Here is a 22,331-nt window from a genome sequence, read left to right on the forward strand (position 1 = left end):
GTTGAAGGTGATGCTCCTGCATCCAGTCAGAAATGTCTGTCAGACAGGCAGCGATACGAACACTGACTGTAGGATCATCTGGTTGAAATGAGAAGTAGAGTTGAGTGTCATCAGCATAGCAGTGATAGGAGAAGCCGTGTTTCTGAATGACAGAGCCTAATGATGACATGTAGATGGAGAAGAGAAGTGGTCCAAGGACTGAGCCCTGGGGAACCCCAGTAGCTAGATGATGTGACTTAGACACTACACCTCTCCATGACACCCTGTAGGACCTACCAGAGAGGTAAGACCTGAACCACTGGAGGGCAGTTCCTGAGATCCCCGTCCTCTTAAGTGTTGACAGGAGGATCTGGTGGTTAACTGTGTCAAAAGCAGCAGACAGGTCCAGCAGGAGGAGCACTGAGGATTTGGAAGCTGCTTTTGCCAGTCTCAGTGCCTCAGTTACCGAGAGCAAGGCAGTCTCAGTCGAATGACCGCTTTTGAAGCTGGATTGGTTGTTGTCTAGGAGGTTGTCCCGTTCAAGAAACATAGAGAGTTGATTGAACACAACTCGCTGAAGGGTCTTTGCAATGAAAGGCAGAAAGGATACCGGTCTGTAGTTTTCTAAAAGTGCTGGATTCAGAGAGGGTTTCTTAAGCAGTGGGGTTACCCGAGCCTGCTTAAACGCTGTGGGAAAGGTTCCCGTGTGAAGAGAAGTGTTGACAATGTGAGTGAGTGCAGGAGTGATTGAAGAAGAAATAGCCTGAAGGAGGTGAGTGGGAATAGGATCAAGTGGACAGGTAGTAGGGTGATTGGAAAGGATGAGTTTAGAAATATCTGCCTCGGAGAGCGGAGAGAAGGATGGAAGCGTGTTCGTGTTAGTTGTTGAGATGTGCGTGTCAGTTTGTGATGAGGAGAACTGTTTGCTAATGAGAGATGTTTTGTTTGTGAAAAATGATGCAAAGTCATCAGCTGTAAGAGTTGATGAAGGAGGGGGAGGAGGAGGACAAAGGAGAGAGGAGAATGTTTTAAAGAGTTGGCGAGAGTCAGAACAATTGTTGATTTTGTTGTGGTAGTATGTTGTTTTAGCAGTGGTGACATTTGTAGAGAAAGAAGAGAGAAGAGACTGATAAAAGGCAAGGTCAGTATAGTTTTTAGATTTCTGCCATTTCCTCTCTACCGCCCTGAGTCCAGAGCGATGTTCACGGAGAACTTCAGACAGCCAGGGGGCAGATGGGGTGGGGCGGGCTGGTCTGGATGAAAGGGGGCAAAAACTGTCTAAGGAGGATGTTAGAGTGGAGCAAAGAGTGTCGGTAGCACTGTTAGTGTCCAGTGCTGAGAACTGAGCAGGTGGAGGGAGTGAAGATGAAACCATAGTGGATACTATGGTTTCCTCTTCAGCCTTGGTGAGCATAAGAGAATTCAAAAACATTAAAAATAGCAATATTTCTAAACTTTGACTGGTATTTTGTGTGTGTATATATATATATATATATATATATATATATATATATATATATATATATATATATATATATATATATATATATATATATATTTTTTTTTTTTTTCTTTCTTTTTTTTTTCTTTTTTTTTTCTCTTACTAGTTGCATTATGTGTGATGTGGACATCGCCTGTAATTGTACTGTTAGAGATTACAGGTGCTGACACATGACCTCCACTCTGAGCTGTGACTCTGACATTTGGCCCAGTTTCTAAAAATGAAAAGGGTAAAAAAATGTAGACAATATAACAATTTGATAGACCATAAATATCTTTCTGCTGTTTCTAGGCTAAAATGTCATCAAATTCACCACTTACTTAGTATTCACAAATTATAGAAGCCTAACTTGAGGAGCAGAGAAAAACTTGACATAAAACTAAAACTTAACAAGGTGATGAATAACATACTAACATACTGTAGGTTCATTAGCCATTGTCTGGTTAAGTCATGTCACAACTAAAATTAATGTTTTTATTAAAACAACAAGTTTGACATACTGCAACGACTCAGGACCTGGCCCATTCTGTGAAAGAAAAGAAATACCACAATTAGATAAAATAATAAAACAGGAATAATTACATGGGGGGGGGGGGGGGGGGGGAGTGAAGTGGACTACTTGGGTTGAAGGCCCGACTACTTTGATTTGATTAGTTATCTCAAATATTTTGACATTGACGAGTGGTGACAGACCAATGAGACTCAGATGAACACAAACCAGTGATGCAGGTTGATCCAAAATGAGCCGGTGCCTGTGGTCCAAAAATATTTGTAATGATATTCAGGTCGTCTGTCGGGTCGTTTGAAATACAATTTTCTTAATACATTGGCAAGGAGGATCCTCTGCACTCCAGCATAAGTGTAGCCAGGGACGCACATTCAGCTCCGCAGGTCGAGTAGGCATGTGCCGATATCAATTTTTCATGTTGCGATTAATTGATGAAGTTTTATCACGATATACGATATTATCACGATATTGAAATAAGTTGCAAAAAAAGTGTTGCCATAGCATAACAGCTTTAAGAACTATTTTAGTAATAACTGAATGTTTAAATACAATAATGCACCAAAAATATACAGCTCTTGAAAAACAATTAAGAGAAATCAATGTTAAGTGGTCTCTTGATTTTTTCAGAGCTGTAAAAGTACAATTTTCAAACATATTAAATTGCAAAAGAATTAGACTATAAAGAACAACAGGTAACAAATTACAAGGTCTCATTAGTTAATGCATTAACTAAGATTGAGCAACAGCTACATTTGGTACAGAAAGTATAATGTGTTTGGTAATGTTAGTTAAGAAATACTGATCATTGTTAGTTTTATCTTAGGTCCATTAAAAATGTTATTTTAATGCTATTAAACAGTAACTAAGAAATTAACATTACTTAGAATAATTAATTATTTATAAGTATTTTTCATTGTCAGTTTGGTAATAATAAATTAACATGTTAACTAATGAAGTCGTATGTCTCAAAGTTTTACTGAACAATAACAAATAATAGTTCTAATTATTAGGGCATGTTGTTGTCCAGATTAAAACATAAAAATGTTTAAGCTTGAAAATAAATAGCCTATTAAGTCTTTAAGTATTAAGTATTAGGTGCTGTGATGAACAACATTGAGATTACAAAAAACGAATGGATGTTTTAAAAATGCATGCTTTTGTTTGCGGGGTTTCCAGGGGTAACCGCCGCATTCTGCCATTCATCAGCGCCCTCTGCTGTCACTGAGCGGCACTTCAGCAGCGCGTCTCCTTCACCGGTTCAGTCATGTGCAAACGCACGTAGGGCTTGTTTACCTCTTTAACAAGCGTAGTTGTTCTACGCTCTTGTTTCTGAGCGTGTCCATTTGACGCAGAACAGCGGTGTTGAGCATTTATACTGTTGATGGGCAAAGTATTCTTGAGTGCATTATAAAAAAAATATTAATTGTTAATAAATTATTATTTACGATATTTTAAAGTGCCCACGATAACAATATCGTGCATATTCATTATCGTGATAAATCGCATTATCGAAAATCGGCACGTCTAAGGTCGAGTCATAGAGGCGAGAATTAAACCGGCTCAACCCAGGGACGGTCGATTCAATATTATTATACATAGCGCAAGAAACGCTTAAAATAAGTAGCTAATCTTCGGTTTTAGGCCACCGAACGCCATCTTATAGCCATTTTAACCCCTTTCCTAACACGGGACAAAATGACCGATTTCCTAACACACTGAACTGAGCAATATGCCATTGTACCATTTTAATGGGTTACATATAGCTCAGTAATGTCAGATTTATGTATTTTCTGAGAGGGGGGCGGGACTTTGGAAAGTCGGGGGAAAGACACACACTTCGATTAGACTGGATAAACACATGCATCATCTTTATTTTTAAGAAAATGAAACTAAATAAATGAATAAATTGACGCTACGATGAGTATTTAATAATTTAAAACGCGGTTCAGGAAGTGGGTCGGGTAAAATATTTTCTTCTTCTTTACAAAGTTAAAACCCCAGGGTGAGCGCCCCCTGCTGGCCTCACTAACACCATCACTATACTGGGGCGTTAGGACCCACACACACCACAGGGTGAGCGCCCCCTGCTGGCCTCACTAACACCATCACTATACTGGGGCGTTAGGACCCACACAGACCACAGGGTGAGCGCCCCCTGCTGGCCTCACTAACACCATCACTATACTGGGGCGTTAGGACCCACACAGACTACAGGGTGAGCGCCCCCTGCTGGCCTCACTAACACCATCACTATACTGGGGCATTAGGACCCACACAGACCACAGGGTGAGCGCCCCCTGCTGGCCTCACTAACACCATCACTATACTGGGGCGTTAGGACCCACACACACCACAGGGTGAGCGCCCCCTGCTGGCCTCACTAACACCATCACTATACTGGGGCGTTAGGACCCACACACAACACAGGGTGAGCGCCCCCTGCTGGCCTCACTAACACCATCACTATACTGGGGCGTTAGGACCCACACAGACCACAGGGTGAGCGCCCCCTGCTGACCTCACTAACACCATCACTATACTGGGGCGTTAGGACCCACACAGTCCACAGGGTGAGCGGCCCTGCTGGCCTCACTAACACCATCACTATACTGGGGCGTTAGGACCCACACACACCACAGGGTGAGCGCCCCCTGCTGGCCTCACTAACACCATCACTATACTGGGGCGTTAGGACCCACACAGACCACAGGGTGAGCGCCCCCTGCTGACCTCACTAACACCATCACTATACTGGGGCGTTAGGACCCACACAGACCACAGGGTGAGCGCCCCCTGCTGGTCTCACTAACACCATCACTATACTGGGGCGTTAGGATCCACACAGACCACAGGGTTAGCGCCCCCTGCTGGCCTCACTAACACCATCACTATACTGGGGCGTTAGGATCCACACAGACCACAGGGTGAGCGCCCCCTGCTGGCCTCACTAACACCATCACTATACTGGGGCGTTAGGACCCACACAGACCACAGGGTGAGCGCCCCCTGCTGGCCTCACTAACACCATCACTATACTGGGGCGTTAGGACCCACACAGTCCACAGGGTGAGCGGCCCTCCTGGCCTCACTAACACCATCACTATACTGGGGTGTTAGGATCCACACAGACCACAGGGTGAGCGCCCCCTGCTGGCCTCACTAACACCATCACTTTACTGGGGCGTTAGGACCCACACACACCACAGGGTGAGCGCCCCCTGCTGGCCTCACTAACACCATCACTATACTGGGGCATTAGGACCCACACAGACCACAGGGTGAGCGCCCCCTGCTGGCCTCACTAACACCATCACTATACTGGGGCATTAGGACCCACACCAGGGCTCAGCCCAGCAAAAATTCCCTGAGCACTTTCCCTCAGGTGAATCCTCGCCGCAATTTATTTATTTATTTACTTACCTTTATTTTACCAGGAAGTCTCATTGAGATTAAAATCTTTTACAAGAGAGACCTGGCCAAGGTAGCAGCCATACAGTCTGACAACATATTAAAATACAACAAGTACAATAATAAAAATAATAGTAATACAGGATTCTCTCAACAAAAACAATCACATGCCTTTATTACCACTTTTTTTATGATGCCTTTAAATGCACAGATAGACACCAATTTATCCAATTTTAAATCTATTCCCTCCATAGGTCCATAATATAGGAATATGGAAAATGCAGTTTTCCCCAGTTCAGTATAAACTCTTGGTACATTTAAAAGCAAACACTTTGAAGAGCGCAACTGGTAACTGCCAGAACTAACACAAAGAAGAGTACACAGATATGCTGGAAGCTTACCTAGCATTGCTTTGTAAATAAAAATGTACCAATGCTATTTTCTTCGTATAGTAAGTGATGTCCAACCAACCATCTCATAAAGAATGCAATGATGAGTAAGGGATTTTGCATTTGTAATAAAGTGTAAAGAAGCATGGTAGACTGAATCAAGACGTCTTAGAATGGAGGAGGGAGCATGCATGTATAATATATCCCCATAATCTATCACACTTAGGAAAGTAGCTTCAACAAGTTTCTTTTTAGCATTAAATGTAAAATTAGATTTATTTCTAAAATAAAACCCAATTTTCACTTTAAGTTTTCTGATTAGATTAAAAATATGTACATTAAACAAAAGCTTATGGTCTATCCAAATGCCCAAGTATTTGTATGAAGATACCCTTTCAATATTTTTACCATCAGATGTATAGATGCTAAGATGCTCAAGTACTTCTGAATGAGCCCTTGAAAATATCATAAACTTTGTTTTCTGTGAATTTAAAACCAATTTTAAGCTCTCAAAAGCACTCTGTAATGACTGAAATGCAATTTGAATTTCTTGCACTGCCTGTGTTATGGACGGAGCAAGTGTATAAATAATAGTATCATCAGCATAGAAGTGTTTTTTGTTTTGTTTTTGTTTTTTGCTTGAATGTTGTTACCCAGGTCATTTATATAAATAGAAAACAGAATAGGACCCAAAATAGACCCCTGGGGGACCCCTTTAGATTTATTAAAGGGGGGGTGAAATGCTGTTTCATGCATACTGATCTTTTTACACTGTTAAAGACTTGGATTCCCATACTAAACATGGACAAAGTTTCAAAAGTTAAGGTGGACGTTTGATGGGAGTATTTCTTTGTCAAAAATACTACTTCCGGTTAGTCATAAGTTTCGGCAAGTTTTTTGCGATCATGGGTCCACTTGACGTTAATAGGTCGGAATTTCCTTGTATGGGCCTTACGGACAATTCTACCGGAAGAGCGAGAGAGAGAGAGAGAGAGAGAGAGCGAAAGCAACAGGCTACGCCCATCAAAGCGCTGGCTCGTAGGCTGCGCTGCACAGGTGATGTGACTTCAAGAAATTAACAATGTCACCAAAAAAGTGAGTTTTTGGTTGCCAGACCAAGACAGTCCTGCACAGATTGCCAAAAACCCAGCATTAAGGCAACAGTGGATGTAATTTGCTTTTCCGGATCAGCAACTAAGTTCCGCAAAGGTTTATGTCTGTTCACTGCATTTCGGTGCCGACTGTTTCATAAACAAGGCCCAGCTCGACGCCGGATTTTCCAATCGCCTAATGCTGAAGGATGGAGCAGTCCCAACGATAAAGGTCCCAACGTTAGAACCGCAGGCGGTGAGTTAGACTGCTTCAAATGTCTGTGATTTTGCCTATGCTCATCAAGTAGCCCAAACATGATCACGTATAGTTAATTGATCAATGGAGCATGCGATGTGTAGTGCGTGTACATTTGTTTAGCTGGCCACTATATGTGTAACTTTATGTTTGTGTATTGTAAAAGCACTCAACAATACACAAAGAGGGGGGAAATATGTTGAACTAAATAAGAGCGCTTCTTCATTCAAATGCGCTACTATTCCGTGTCTTTCTATGTAAACACTAACTTAACCTGTCTACACAAACCACGCGTAAACACACACACACATGCACAACTGCACTTCTCACATGTACACCTTCAAAGACAAAAATACGACGATATAATTCAAGTATAAATATGTAAATAACACAAGCCGCTAAGCATATTATATAGTTAGTGTATAACTTGTACCACATAGAGACGTCCTGCTCTAGTCGTTTTTGCTGCTGCTCCTGTTCAACTGCAGCCTCTGGGTCTGATTCCGGATCATAGATGTATGGCTGTATCTGATTAAAAGCCATATTTTTATTTTGAATAAAGTTTTTTCCCGCTGTTAGGGATGACACAGCTTTACGACGCACTCAACACAACAGCGGCGGGCACACGTCATTATTTAGCCCCGCCCACACGATACGCCCCCACCCGTTCGGCTTTTTTCGGAAAGACTCAGAACAGCGCATCTTTCTTATATAATTATTAAAAAAATAAAGACTTTTCGGAGATATGCAGGATGCAATGCTACTCTATAGGTACTCAAGATTGACATGACACTGACTGAAACTGAGTGTTTCACCCCCCCTTTAAGAAAATCAGATTTTTGACCCTCTACATGAACACACTGAGACCGATCTGTCAAATAATTCCCAAACCATTTCACCGTCCCAGGTTCAAAACATGCACTTCTAAGTTTGTTCAGTAGCAATTCATGATCCACTGAATCAAACGCCTTGGATAAATCAACAAACAAGGCTGGGCAGTGCTGTCAAACACCAGGAAGTCAAACACCAGCTGTATGCTACACAACACAAAACACACAGACAGGACAGCGCACACACACATGACAACACCGAGTGCACAAGAATGAGCGAATGCTCATTGTGTGCACTCACAACAGAAGACAAAATACAAGGAGCATGAATGTCCGAATCCCAACACAAAACCGAAACCCAATTAGACAGAAGTGCTGGGACCCGAACACCACGCCCCACACAGAAAACCACAAGGGCAGAAGAGCACGCAGCTCGAGCATGCTCAAAGCTGCGCGCTCACACGAGACAAGACAAAATACAGGAGTGTCAGGACTCTGTCACCAAACCAAGAGAAAGCTAGACCGAAGTGACAGAACCCTGACACATCCTGTTCAACATCCTGCATTAAAAGTACTCTTCTTAAGTCACTGTGATACAGATCATGCAAGAAAGCTTGCTCCTCAAATTTTTTTAAATGTCTTTTAAAATTAAGCGGGGTTTTACCTTAGGAATTTTTGCATCCCTGACACAAGCAATTACACAATGATTGCTGATGTCATTGCAAAATATGCCAGTTGATGTACATTTTTGAACATTATTCGTTATAATTAAATCAAGTAAAGTAGACTTATACTGAAATTTAAGATTTGGTCTTGTTGGTGCATTAATAAGTTGTGCAAGATTTAAAGACTCGCACAATTCTTTAAAACAATCAGATGTCCCTGAGAGCCAGTCCCAATTTAAATCCCCCATTAGGATGAACTCAGAGTCATTTAACTCATGTAAAATATCTGATAAAGCTTTGAGAGCATCTTTTGTTGCAGAAGGAGGTCTGTAACAGCCAACCACAGTGATATTATTACATTTTGAAATACCCACTTTGATGGCCAATACTTCAAACTGTTTAGCTCTAGTAATTGACAAATTTACAGAACTAACAAACTTAGATTTGACATAGATGGCCACTCCACCTCCTTTACCTACCCGATCAGTTCTATAAACTTTATAGCCATCAATAAAAAGCATATCGTCAGTTATAGATTTCTTAAGCCAGGTTTCAGTAAGAACGACTGTAACGCAGTTCGTAGATGGGAAGGAAGGAGGCGGGAACCGGCGAACGTTCAACAAACTTTAATTCAACATAAATAAACTAAATGAAAGTAAAACCGCTGGCAGCCCCTCACGGACGACTGCCCACTAACACGTAAACCAAAACATAACATAAACTCCAGGCCTGGTCTTCTCTCGTCTTCCGCGGCCCTTGCTCCTCCTTATATGCTCCCGTCACATGGCCGCGAGACGAGACCGGTCCCTCGCCCCGCTGCCTGTCACACCACAACGACTATGTCAGCATTTGTCATATTTACCCAAATCTTAATCGTATCCATTTTAGGGACTAAACTTTTAACATTTAAATGTATAAACCCAAGACCTGTTCTACTTTTAAAATCAGAAGGAGTGGATACACAAGAAATAGATGTAGTCGGCCCAGGATTTGGCTGAACATTTCCAGATAACATCAATAAAAGCATTACCATACATGGTCATTTTAGTTTAACAGGAATTGATTAATCAGGGCCCCCATTAACGGAAAACTGAGAAAAAGGGTCCTCCTTGACAATAAAATAGTAATTTAACACCATAAGATTCTGAAGATACAAGATCTCATTTACATATACTTGTAAATAGAATTCATTCATTTACATTTATGCATTTGGCAGACGCTTTTATCCAAAGCGACTTTCATTGCATTTTTAAGGCACACTTTTTACATTTTTATCAATTCTTGCTTTCCCTGGGAATCGAACCCATGACCTTGGCATTGCTAGTGCCACGCTCTACTGGTTGAGCTACAGGAAATCCTCATTCAATAAAAATGGGCTGATTGACTAATGATATAACTCCAGAATTTCCGTCGATGAGGTTAAAAATTGTCTGAAGTGTAGCAAGTGCAATCTGAATTCACTCTGTCTCCTCACTGTGTCCAGTTAATTCATTAAATTCCTGATTGCAAAAAATAAGCAGCAAAAATATAAGGAAATACATGATGCTGATGTATCAAGGACAAAACTGGTAGCCGTGTGTGTTTCAGACTGTACAAATTAAGAGGAGAGATCTATAGACCAGAGCCACTTCCACACGCAGGGTCCACAACTTTGATAGTCAATATGCTACTAGCCTGGAAAAACCCAGCAGCAAAGCTGAGTCCTTGATTCAGAAAAATCGTTTTCCAGTAAGTAGAATCCTGATAGTCCTAGGCCTCAGCAACTCAAAAATAAGACAAAATGTATGGCCATCCAGTAACACCCAAAAACATGCAAAAGATCCAAACCTCACCTTCAGGCCTCAAACCAGGGTCCACAGCTCTGATAATCCATATACTACTAGACCAGGAGAAATCCAACAAGGTCAAATCCGTAATTCAGGTTTGGAATAAGGCTTTAATCCACTGTGAAATATAAATCTTCTTCAAAATAGCAGAACACTGGTAGCCACTCAATCTATTATAAGATCCACAAAGTACTGCTCTGTTCTTTTTTCAGAAGTTGTACTCCAACAGATGGATTCTTACTGGCCTAGACCTAGGCCTTTGCATTTGCAGGCACAAGTCAGAGTTCTGTGGCAATCTAGTGACATCTAATAAAATATAGCATCCAAAGATCCCAAATTGGAATGGGTGATGTTATTTTTGAGAGAACCACTCATTTAGACTTAAGTCTTACATAAAAACAAAAAAGCTCAGACTTCAATTCAGACAACAAACTGGCTTGGCTCCCATCTTGGAATGACCCTAAATTGGCCATTTTGGGATGACCTTCGCCATTTTGAATTGCGTTCCACTTCATGAAGTGGACATGGGAAGTTTATATGGAGAGACCCTTGCTACCTCGATTTTGACTGAGTCTTCTTCATATGTACCTTTCAGGCAGCTTCATATCCCACACTGCAAGAATACTTCAAAAACCTGAATACTTCTGAACATATTATTTTTTTCCCCATTTTTAAATTTAATACATTTGCAAATATTTCAAACAAACTTCTTTCACGCTGTCATTATGGGGTATTGTTTGTAAAATGTTGAGGAAAATAATAAATTGAATCCATTTTGGAATAAGGCAGTAGCATAACCGAATGTGTAAGAAGTGAAGAACTGAGTACTTCCGCTCTAGTGCTGGACTGATATACAGCACAGACTTGAAAAACTACCTCGACAAACATCTCCACTACAATAAGAGAATTTAGAAAATACTATGAAAAATGCAAACCTTTTAAGAAATGGTAATCATTTAAAATGTTTCAGAAGTGAAAGCAAAGAAACATCAGTACCAAAAGTGCATTTTAAAAGACATTTATAGACACTAAACCATGAAAGGATTGCATCTGTACAGTGGTAGCACTAATAACAAAGTTCAAATGTTACCTGATCTTCCCTAAACCGTGGAGTTCTGCAGGTCCAGGATATTTGGTTTATGTTGATCTCTTTTGTAAATGAAACCCTTAACATCAGTGCTGAAGGTTTGTCCTCTTCTGCTTTTCTGAAGGCAGACAGTGTTGAAACAGAAGGAGCTTGATTTGAAACGTCAACACCCTAAACTATACACACATGAGAAACCTGGGCTTCCGTTATGAAACAGAAACAAGGAGGAGCTCTGTCTCTCACACTGGCGAGTGCAGAGTAAAGGAGAGTTCTGGACTGTATTTATGTTAGTTGGAAGTTGGAGGAAGGCATGAGCTGGTTACTGAATAGGTCAGGATGGCAGAATCTTGGTATGAGGATGTTGATGATATGGAAAGTGAGGTGAGGATGTTGGTGGTGAAAAAGAGAGAGGTAGAGGAAGAAGACAGAGAGAAGGGTGTAATGATAGGACTAAGTCAAAAAAGGGGTTGAGGAGAATAGTGGTGGGGCAAATGAGCAAAGGTGGAGTTTCAAGGTGATAAACTCAAAGTGGGATACATGAGCTATCCAGTCAGAGCATATGTTCCTACACCTTGAAGGTATGGGCACATTGCTGCGGTGTGTAAAAATAAACAAAGATGCCAAAATGTGAGGGAGAGCATAGATATGAAGAACGTGGGGAAAATGTGAAGGCAAACTCATAATGTAGCATATGAAGGATGCGGTGTTAGGAAAAGAGCAGTGCAAGTGCACAAAGTCAAAATAAAGAACAACATAAGCTGAAGTGAAAGTGAAAATAACTGAGGGAAGGGGGGAAATAATGGAGAGGACAGGAAACGAAGGAAATTCCAAGGCAAGGCAAGTCTTCATACACAATGGTAATTCAGTTAATGCTTATTAGTCAGTGAATGCAAGACGTTTAGTGTCTAATGGACAGGAATTCAAAGGTTTTATGAATGAGTTAGAAAATAAACCAGATTTAATGTGCATACAGGAAACATGGCAATCATTAGATTTTGTAATTAAAGGTTATGACCGCATCTGGAGAGACCGAAACAATGGTTGTGGTGGAGGATTTGACACATTTATTAAGCCAAATATACAGTACAATACAAGGTATTGGCTAGAGGGAAGAATTACAATTAATCAAGTAGTCGCTGTTTTTAAAATCCATCTGCAAGAATTGTTGTACAAGGATGGACAAGTCATGTGGGACAAACAATCTCAGCGCATGTCTGTAAAAAACAGCTCTCGGAAGATTTTCAAGGATGGATTAAAGTTTACTCTGCTCTGTTTATCTCTTATAAGAAGAAAAAAAACTCTCACGTGATTAATGTAATTTAGTTAAATGTTCCAGAATCAGGAATTACCATCCGTCAGGAAACAACAAATCATATGGCCTTTAAAATAAAGCTACCAAAGTTTGTTAATGGGGGGTGAAACACTCAATCTCATGTCAATCTTGAGTGCATAGAGTAGTACTGCATCTTTTATATCTCCAAAAAGTCTTTAGTTTTATTATATTTATAAAAGAAAAATACGCTGTAAAGAGTCTTTCCAAATAAAACAGAGAGGCAGGAGATTTATCGTGAGATCCACGAGCGCGCAGAGTTCTGGACTGAGTATTAACAAACAAAAGTTCAAATGTTACCTGATCTTCCCTAAACCGTGGAGTTCTGCAGGTCCAGGATATTTGGTTTATGTTGATCTCTTTTGTAAATGAAACCCAGTTAACATCAGTGCTGAAGGTTTGTCCTCTTCTGCTTTTCTGAAGGCAGACAGTGTTGAAACAGAAGAAGCTTGATTTGAAACGTCAACACCCTAAACTATACACACATGAGAAACCTGGGCTTCCGTTATGAAACAGAAACAAGGAGGAGCTCTGTCTCTCACACTGGCGAGTGCAGAGTAAAGGAGAGTTCTGGACTGTATTTATGTTAGTTGGAAGTTGGAGGAAGGCATGAGCTGGTTAGTGAATAGGTCAGGATGGCAGAATCTTGGTATGAGGATGTTGATGATATGGAAAGTGAGGTGAGGATGTTGGTGGTGAAAAAGAGAAAGGTAGAGGAAGTGTTCATGATCTGGTGATCTGTTGGGTTTGTATTTAATCAGCATATGGCAAGGCAAGTGATGTATTGAGGCCATTGAGGGATTTATAAACAATTAACAGTACTAAAATCGATCCTAAATGTAACTGGAAGCCAGTGTAAAGCCCTGAGGACTGGTGTGATATGGTCATATGTTCTTGTTCTGCTCAGCGTTCTGTATGAGCTGCAGCTGTCTAATGGTCTTTTTAGGAAGGCCGGTGAGAAGGCCATTACAATAGTCCACCCTACTGGTGATGAAAGAATGAACAAGTTTCTCTAAGTCTTGCCTGGAGACAAAGCATCTAATTCTTGTGATGTTTTTGAGATGATAGTGTGCTGATTTAGTTATTGCCTTAACATGACTATGAAACTCAATAAATAAATAAATACATTTATTTTGTATAGCGCCTTTAAAAGTTGCTTTCTCAAAGTGCTTCATATTACATATATATATAGGAAAAAAGTAAAATAAAAGTAAATAATAGTAAATAAACAACAAATAAAAATCAATTAAAAGCAATCCTGAAAGAAAAAAAAACGTTTTAAGATGTGTTTTAAAACTGAGGAAAGAATGTGCTTCCCTGATGTCAGACGGGAGAGAATTCCACAGTTTGGGGGCATAAGATGATAAGATGAGAGCCCTATCACCCCTTGAGCGAAGCCGAGTTTTAGGAACGACTAAAAGCCCACTCTGAGAAGAACGCAGGCTGCGACCAGGCGTGTACGGTATTAAAAGCTCGGTCGGTTAAGTACTAAGGAGCCAAACCATGCAATGCCTTATATGTTAACATCAGGACTTTAAAATCAACACGAAATTTGACAGGAAGCCAATGTAATGATTCCAGAACAGGAGTTATGTGATCAACTGCCCCAGCCCCAGATAAAATTCTAGCTGAGTTTTGCAAATATTGAAGTTTGTTAATACAAGATTTGGAAACTCCGATTTCAATAATCTAACCCCGAGAAAACAAACGCGTTAATCAACCTTTCGGCAACAGAAAAAGAAAGGATAGGACGAAGACATGCAATATTTCTGAGATAAAAGAACGAAGTCTTAACAGTGTTCTGCACAAAAGGCTCAAACGACAAAGTGGAATCAAAAGTAACCAAGATTTCTCATTTTACTTCGTGACTCCAAGGCAACACCATCATCAACAGACAGAGCCAAAGAACTAGCAGTGCGCAGTTGATGGGGAGAGCCGAGAAGCATGACTTCTGTTTTAGAACTATTCAGACAAAGGAAGTTATCAGACATACAAATCTTAATCTCTGAAATACAATGTGTCAGATGAGATAAGTCCACGTCTTGACCTGGTTTTGAATGGATGTAAATCTGGGTATCGTCAACATAAAAATGATAGTTACGGTCAAGAGATCTTAATAACTCTCAGGTCTAACTCTAAAATCACACCTTGATTTTCCCCTTGACTTGATTTTTTGTTGTTAGACCTTTAGGATCAATGTATGCGTTCACCTTGAGAATTTCATCTTTGTTTCCAAATGCAGTGAGTTCAGTTTTGTCTTTCTTTAATTGACACATCCAGTTGTTAACTTCATCAATGCATTTGCACAGGGAGTCAGTGGGGCTGTAGTCATTAGGTGACAGTGCTAAGTAGAGCTGGGTGTCGTCAGCATAGCTGTGGTGAGCAATTTTGTGGCAGCATTTACAGGTTAAACAGGAGTGGTGCTAGAATGGACCCTTGTGGGACTCCGCATGTCATGGACGTCCACTCAGACTTATGGTCTCCTATACTCACATAATAACCTCTCCTTTCTAAGTATGACCTGAACCATTTGAGGACCATCCCAGAAAGCCCAGCCCAGTTCTCCAGCCTGTCTAGAAGTATGGTGTGGTCAACAGTGTCGAATGCAGCACTGAGGTCCAGTAGAACCAGAATAATATAATTTATAATCTTTATGAGCGCTGTCTCTGTGCTGTGATGTGGACGGAAACCAGATTGAAAATTGTCAAAATGTCCTGTTTGAGCTTAAGAATTTGTTCAGTTGATTAAAAACAACTTTTCGAAGATCTTGCCTATGAAGGGGAGATTTGAGATTGGTCTGTAGATGCTCAATATGATGTTATCCAGATTTCTCTTTTTCAGGAGAGGCTTAACTACTGCGGTTTAAGGGACTTTTTTTCTGGGAAAATTCCCAGAAAGAAGTGAGGAGTTTCCCACTTCTAGGAGATCTGCTTCTAAACAGTTAAACACACCTTTGAAAAATGAAGTAGGGAGTGTGTTAGGGGCGCAGGTTGATGTTTTAATGTGCTGTACTGTTTCTTCTTGAATTTTACCATCAACTGCTTTGAAATCAGACATAGTAACACATTACCTGTGTTACCAACCTGTTCTCCTTGTCTCCCGAGTGTCTCTGCGTCCTGTCTCCTTGTCTCCATCACCTGGGTTCCTACAAAGACGAACAGTATCACCATTGTTGTCATTCCCATTGGAATTAACCTGCCATCACTCACCTACTCTGCTCATATCCTGGTTCAGTTCAATAAACTCTGTTTACCACTGTCTTCAGTTCTCCGTGTCACCTCCGTGTAACTTCTGAGTTAAAGGAGTCAAGGAGAAAATCAACAGAGTCTGCAGATATGCTTGGTGTTAGAGATAAAGCCTTCATAAACAGCACATTAGTGTTCTCATTTAAGCATCTCTTTTTGCCAGAGACAGATCTAGCTTCAATGGCAGGAGAGAGAAATATATCAAAGAATGATCAGACAGTGCCACATCCTTAATAACAATCGATGAAATGTTTAGACCCTTACTGATAAGTTAATAATAATAATAATAATAATATATTTTATTTGTAAAGCCCTTTTCATAGTTAAAAACAATCCCAAAGTGCTACACATAAAAAAAAAAAAATAATAATAAAAAAAAATAAAAAAAAATGAATTAGCAAAAAGTAAAAAATGCTTGTTTAAAAAGAAAGGTTTTTAGTTCTTTCTTAAAAGAGTCTATGGCTTGAGGAGCCCTTAGGTTTTCTGGAAGGGAATTCCAAAGACGCGGTGCGGCTGAGCAGAAGGCTCGATCCCCCATTGTGCGGAGCTTAGTTGTGGATGGTTGAAGAAGGGCTTTATTTCCAGAACGGAGGTTGCGTGAAGAGTTTTGTGTTGCGACGAGTAGTTCCTTTAAGTAGGGGGGTGCGTTTCCGTGGATGCATTGATGGGTAAGTAAGATGATTTTATAATTAATCCTGTATGAAACAGGGAGCCAGTGGAGCGAGTAAAGGATGGGTGTGATATGGTCATATTTTCTTATCCTCATTAGGATCCTGGCAGCACTGTTCTGAATGTATTGTAATTTTTGTAGACTTTTGCCAGGAATCCCAAAAAAGAGAGCGTTGCTGTAGTCCAGCCTGGATGAAATAAAAGCATGGACAAGTTTTTCAGCATCTGACAGACCAAGTGTGGGACGGAGTTTAGCAATGTTCCTGAGATGATAGAAGGAGATCTTACACAGATGTTGTATGTGGGCTTCAAATGTGAGTTGAGCATCAAATCTTACTCCCAGGTTAGTGACTGTCGATGAAATTGGAATGTTTTGACCAGAGAAGGTGATGTGCGTTATAGGTGATGACTGGACCTGGTGTGGTGTACCCACTAAAATAGCTTCTGTTTTGGAGCTATTTAGCTGTAGGAAGTTTGCCTTCATCCATGCCTCAATATCCTCAAGACAGGAGCTCAGAGATGACAGAGTGGCTGTAGATGAAGTGAGGTTGGTTTTTATATATAGCTGAGTGTCATCGGCATAGCAATGAAATGATATTCCATGCCTGTTGATTATGTGGCCAAGGGGAAGAGTATAAATGGTGAACAAAATCGGGCCGAGGACCGACCCTTGCGGAACACCACAAGTTACTGTATGCGTCTGAGACTTTACACCTCCTAAGGAAACATACTCTGTTCTTCCAGACAGGTATGACTGGAACCAGCTCAAAGCAGTGTCAGAGAGTCCGATAGAATGATGGAGACGCTGAAGGAGGATATTGTGATCAACCGTGTCAAAAGCAGCAGATAAATCCAGTAAAATGAGCAGCGATGGTGTGCCGGTATCAGCTGCCATCAACAGGTCATTTGTGACCCTGATCAGGGCTGTTTCAGAACTATGAGCGGAATGGAAACCAGACTGAAATTTTTCAAAAAGGGAGTTTGAATTTAGATGATCCTGAAGATGGGCAGCAACAACCTTTTCTAGAACTTTGGACAAGAATGGAAGGTTGGAAATAGGCCTGTAGTTTGCAAGAACTTCAGGGTCTGAAGTGGGGTTTTTCAGAAGGGGTTTGATGACAGCAGTTTTAAGAGCAGATGGAACATGACCAGTACGTAGAGAATGGTTGATGACTTTGGTTATTAAGGGACTAAGAGAGCTGATGTGTGTTTTCACCAAAGCTGTGGGTAAAGGGTCCAGCATGCAGGTGGAAGCTTTCATCCTGCTGATGATGTCCTCAACTTGTTGCTTAGAGATTTCAGGAAAACAACAGAGAGGCTGGAAGGTCCCAGGCTGTGGGTCGGCAGTAGGGACAGATAGAGCAGCAGTGCTGGAAAGGAGAGAGTGGATGGTCTCAACTTTTTTCCTAAAGAAGGTGATGAAGCTGTTGCATTTCTCTTCTGATGTGTCATTGTGTGAAGTAGTTTGTGGCTTGATGAGATGATTTATTGTGGAGAAAAGCTGCTTGGAGTTCCCCTGATTTTCACTAATGATGTTTGAGTAGAACTGTGTCCGTGCTTTTTTTAGTGACATTGAGTAGGCCTTCTGATGTTCTTGATAGGCTATTTTGTGAACAGTAAGTCCAGTTTTTGAAACACGTCGCTCAAGTACACGCCCTGCTGTTTTCATTTTCCGTAGTTCTGGAGTGAACCAAGGGGATGTACGAGAAAAAGTTACTATTCGTGTTTTTTCAGGTGCATGGAGGTCCAAAATACTGCTCAAAGTGTTATTATAAAAGTCCACAGAATCATTTACAGATGTGAAATTTGCTGAAGGGATTTTCATGAGGTCCAAAGCCAAAGTATCTGGGTTGATATTTTTTATGTTTCTGAAATGGATTAGACGTTTTGGTTTGATGTAATGAGAAAAGTTCACCTCCATTGAGATGGCTTTGTGATCGGACACTCCAAAATCATATACCAGTAGATTTTCAATGGGGACAGAGTCAGTAATGACCAGGTCAAGTGTATGTCCTCTGTTGTGTGTTGGGACATCCACATGCTGTTTGAGATTCAGACCATCCAATAGCTGTAAAAAATCAGCTGCTGGGTGACAGGAGGGGGTGTCAACATGAATGTTCAAGTCTCCAAGTATAACAATGTTAGCAGATGTGGTACAGAATGAAGTGAGAAATTCATTTATCTCTGACATAAAAGCTGGATTTTGCTTAGGAGGCCGGTAAATAAGAAGAATAGTCACAGTGAGAGGTGGTTTGCATCTGAAGGCAAGGCATTCAAAAGTAGACTGTTCAGGCAGAGACAACGGGGTGAGTTTTAAGTCACTGCGATGTAGTACTGCTAGGCCACCACCGCGACCCGAGTGGCGTGCTTTCTCCAAATATTGATAACCAGGAGGACATGCTTCATTTAATGCAAAATATCCTTCTGGCTGATGCCAGGTCTCAGTAAGACACATGATATCAATATTCCTGTCCAATATGTGGCTGTGTATAAGACAAGATTTATTTGTGAGAGACTGTGTGTTAAACAGTTCTATTTTGATATTTGATGGAGCAGTGTACTGTAGAGAACGAAGTACACTGAAGTCCACTCCACGTTTTATGTTCCGCTCCGTAGTGACGGGTCTTATGCAAGTAGACTTCCCAACGCTTTTTGTTCCAGGTAGAGAGGCATTCTGATGACGTAGATGCCGTGCGACAATGCGCTCGCTTGACCAAAGTGATGGAATAGAGTCACCGGACTGATAGAAAACAAACTTTCTACGGCAACTTCTATGGATGTAGCGGGGTCGGCTTTGAAGTTGAAGCTGTTTAATGGCTGGAATATGTATTGGACTGAAGTTATTCCTTAACTTAAGCAGTATAATATAGAGTGTGTCCACGTACATGCGGAGTCAAAAGCATTTAAAACAGTTATGATTTCTTTTGCCATATTGATTTCTTCATTGTCTATGTGAATGTTAAAATCCCCAGCAATAGCAATAACAGTCAAACTCTGAGGAAATTGTTCATAACAGCTCTGTAAACTCCTCAGCAAAGGCTTGAGAGTATTTCGGAGGCCTGTAAATAGAGATATGTGAGGGGAAGTGAAAAAGGTGAGGACTCAGGTGCAGAGATAAATGAGGATTTATTTAATAAAATTAAACTTAAAACAAAAACCCATGATGGGGAAAAACACAATCAGAATTAACAAATACAAACTCAAAACCATACCAACTGAACCACAGGGAAACTGGAGACGTAGACACGACAACGATCCGACCAAGACTGACAAACACAAGGAGCTCATAAAGAGAAGAAATCAAGAGGGAATCAGGAAACACATGTGGGGCAAATAAAACACTAATCGGGTAACAAGGGGGAGGGATCAGACAATGACAGAGCACATGCCCAAAATAACAAAAACCCACAAGTGCACACAACACAGGACAGGCATGTGACATAAGCAGGATGCATGATGCACCTTTTAACACAATACCCAGATATTCAAAAGATAAGTAGTGAGGTGGATGAGCGAGACACATGGGAGGAGTCAGCGAGACCGGGGCGTGATTGCAAATGAGCGTCACCTGCGAGCCACACCGGTGTCGAGTCCTCTCATGATGGAGATCAGAGATAAGGACGAGCAACACCACTGAAGGACGAGAGGACCAGGCCTGGAGTTTATGTTATGTTTATGGTTTATTATGTGTGTGCGGGCAGTCGTCTGTGAGGGGCTGCCCGCGTTACTTTCAGTTTGTTTATTTATGTAATCGAAAAGTTGTTGAATGTTCGCCACTTCCCGCCTCCTTCCTTCCCATCTACATACTGAGTTACACAAGTAATCACCAAATTGCACTTGCTTACGTTGATAGACATCTTTAAAGAGCAGCGACACCTCCACCTCTCCTAACCGCTCTGCAGACACTCATAAAAGTAAAGTTAGGAGGGCTGTTTCATTGAGGACTTATGCCCTGAAGCTGTCTTCTAGTCACGGTTCATTTAGAAGCAAAAAATTCTAGGTTATTTGTAGTTAAGTCGTTGACTAGAAATGATTTATTCCTAAGTGAACGGATGTTTAAAAGTGCAAAATTAACAGTATTAATTTGCCCACTACAGTAATCCTAGTTTGACATGTAGCCGGCAGCAGATTAGATGGGTTTGCCATATGGCCTGAGAAGGCCTTTTATCAGGTAATAGAACAGAAATAGAGAAAGAGACAGGCACACTGGGTTCCCGCTTGTTCTTTAAACATTTGATAAAGTTACTGTCATCATAGCAGTGAACCGACACACATCACTGAGAGCTGGTATCAGCTGTTTTTGGTTCATCTACAGCAGATGGAGGAGGTGGAGGACGAGCTGAGCCCATAGGGTTTGGTGTTCGCCGCATTTTGGTTGCTATCTGGAGTCTCGCAGCCATAGAGTGATAGTTTAGTTCCAGCATACACTGGTTCCTTCATTTTCTCTGAGAAGCTCAGAAGTGGGGATGCTGGAGCGTTAAAATCAGAGGCTAAAATCGGGGTAGGAAAAATGGTTTTATTTCAAAATAATTTTTGATGTAAACATCACATTATAAAACAATAAAACAGTGCAGTTGATGACCCCTCTAAGATAAACTTAACCTTTAAAAATCCCTGTATAAGTTTCTTAAAACGCCTAGAAAAAAGCATAGCCAAAGTAAATTGCTGCTGTTCTTGAAGCATTTGGAGTATATGCATGGTTTGGGTCTCTTTTGACACTCTCAGGTTTGTTCCTGGACAGTCCGAATCACTGTAAGTAGGGTTGGGAATCGTGAGAAATTTTCCGGTTCCGGTTCCGGTTCCGATTCCGCCTAACGATTCCAGTTCCGATTCCGGTTCCATTAAAATTATTAAACAAATAGTGGTAAAGGAAAAAAGCACAATACGCAACTTTAAACAATCCTTTTTTGTGTTTATTACTTGCTCTCAAATGAATTTACAGGTTGGCAATGTCAAAAAAAGTTCTATACTATACATATATTACAGGATTAATCGAGCCATATGGAATTTATGGAGATTAAAATAAACATGTTCAAATTTACACCTCTGAAATTGTCTTATTACATTTTCTCTCTCTGTTTTAGGGATGTTAACCGATGACCGTTTGACCCATGGTTGACCGTATCAACGTTAACTGATCAAAGTTGTCGGTTGTCGGTTAAAAAAAAAAGTGATCTCTAAATTAGGCTATTATAGACAGTGGACTAAACGCTAACTACAGTTAGCCGTCTCATTATAAAATCTTTTTGTGTGAAGTGAACATATCCCTCGCACTCAATTTTTCATAACTCTCCTGTTTGTACTTAATAAACCAATAAAAACATTTGGGGCGAGGTCACAGTGTTTGCGCGCTCACAAGGTTTGCAAAAAGTAAACAGGCTAAAACACTCGAGGTTAGATCCAGAGCAGATGACAGTATCCCAGCTAACAATTTTAGGTTATAAGAACGTTTCCCTAACGTTCCCATTAAGTTCTAAAAACGTTTTTGAACGTTCTAGGAACGTTGAAATGTCCAGTTTGTGGAACGTTGTGTTAACGTTCTCATTA

General features: G+C 40.8%; 1 protein-coding gene across 1 annotated transcript in view; it reads right to left on the reverse strand.

Moving 5' to 3' along the window:
- Positions 1-11,668, reverse strand: part of LOC137058782 (NACHT, LRR and PYD domains-containing protein 1 homolog) — a 99,261-nt gene extending 87,593 nt beyond the window's left edge. The window contains exons 1-3 of the mRNA XM_067432239.1: positions 11,544-11,668; positions 1,981-2,006; positions 1,584-1,694 (exon numbers count right to left, since the gene is read on the reverse strand). Coding sequence (XP_067288340.1) covers positions 1,584-1,694; positions 1,981-2,005 — 136 coding nt within the window. The 5' untranslated portion in view covers position 2,006; positions 11,544-11,668. The remainder of the gene's footprint in view (positions 1-1,583; positions 1,695-1,980; positions 2,007-11,543) is intronic.
- Between the last annotated feature and the right edge of the window lie 10,663 nt (positions 11,669-22,331).

Source organism: Pseudorasbora parva, chromosome 22 (genome assembly GCF_024679245.1).
Source record: "Pseudorasbora parva isolate DD20220531a chromosome 22, ASM2467924v1, whole genome shotgun sequence".
NCBI classification, from domain to species: domain Eukaryota; kingdom Metazoa; phylum Chordata; class Actinopteri; order Cypriniformes; family Gobionidae; genus Pseudorasbora; species Pseudorasbora parva.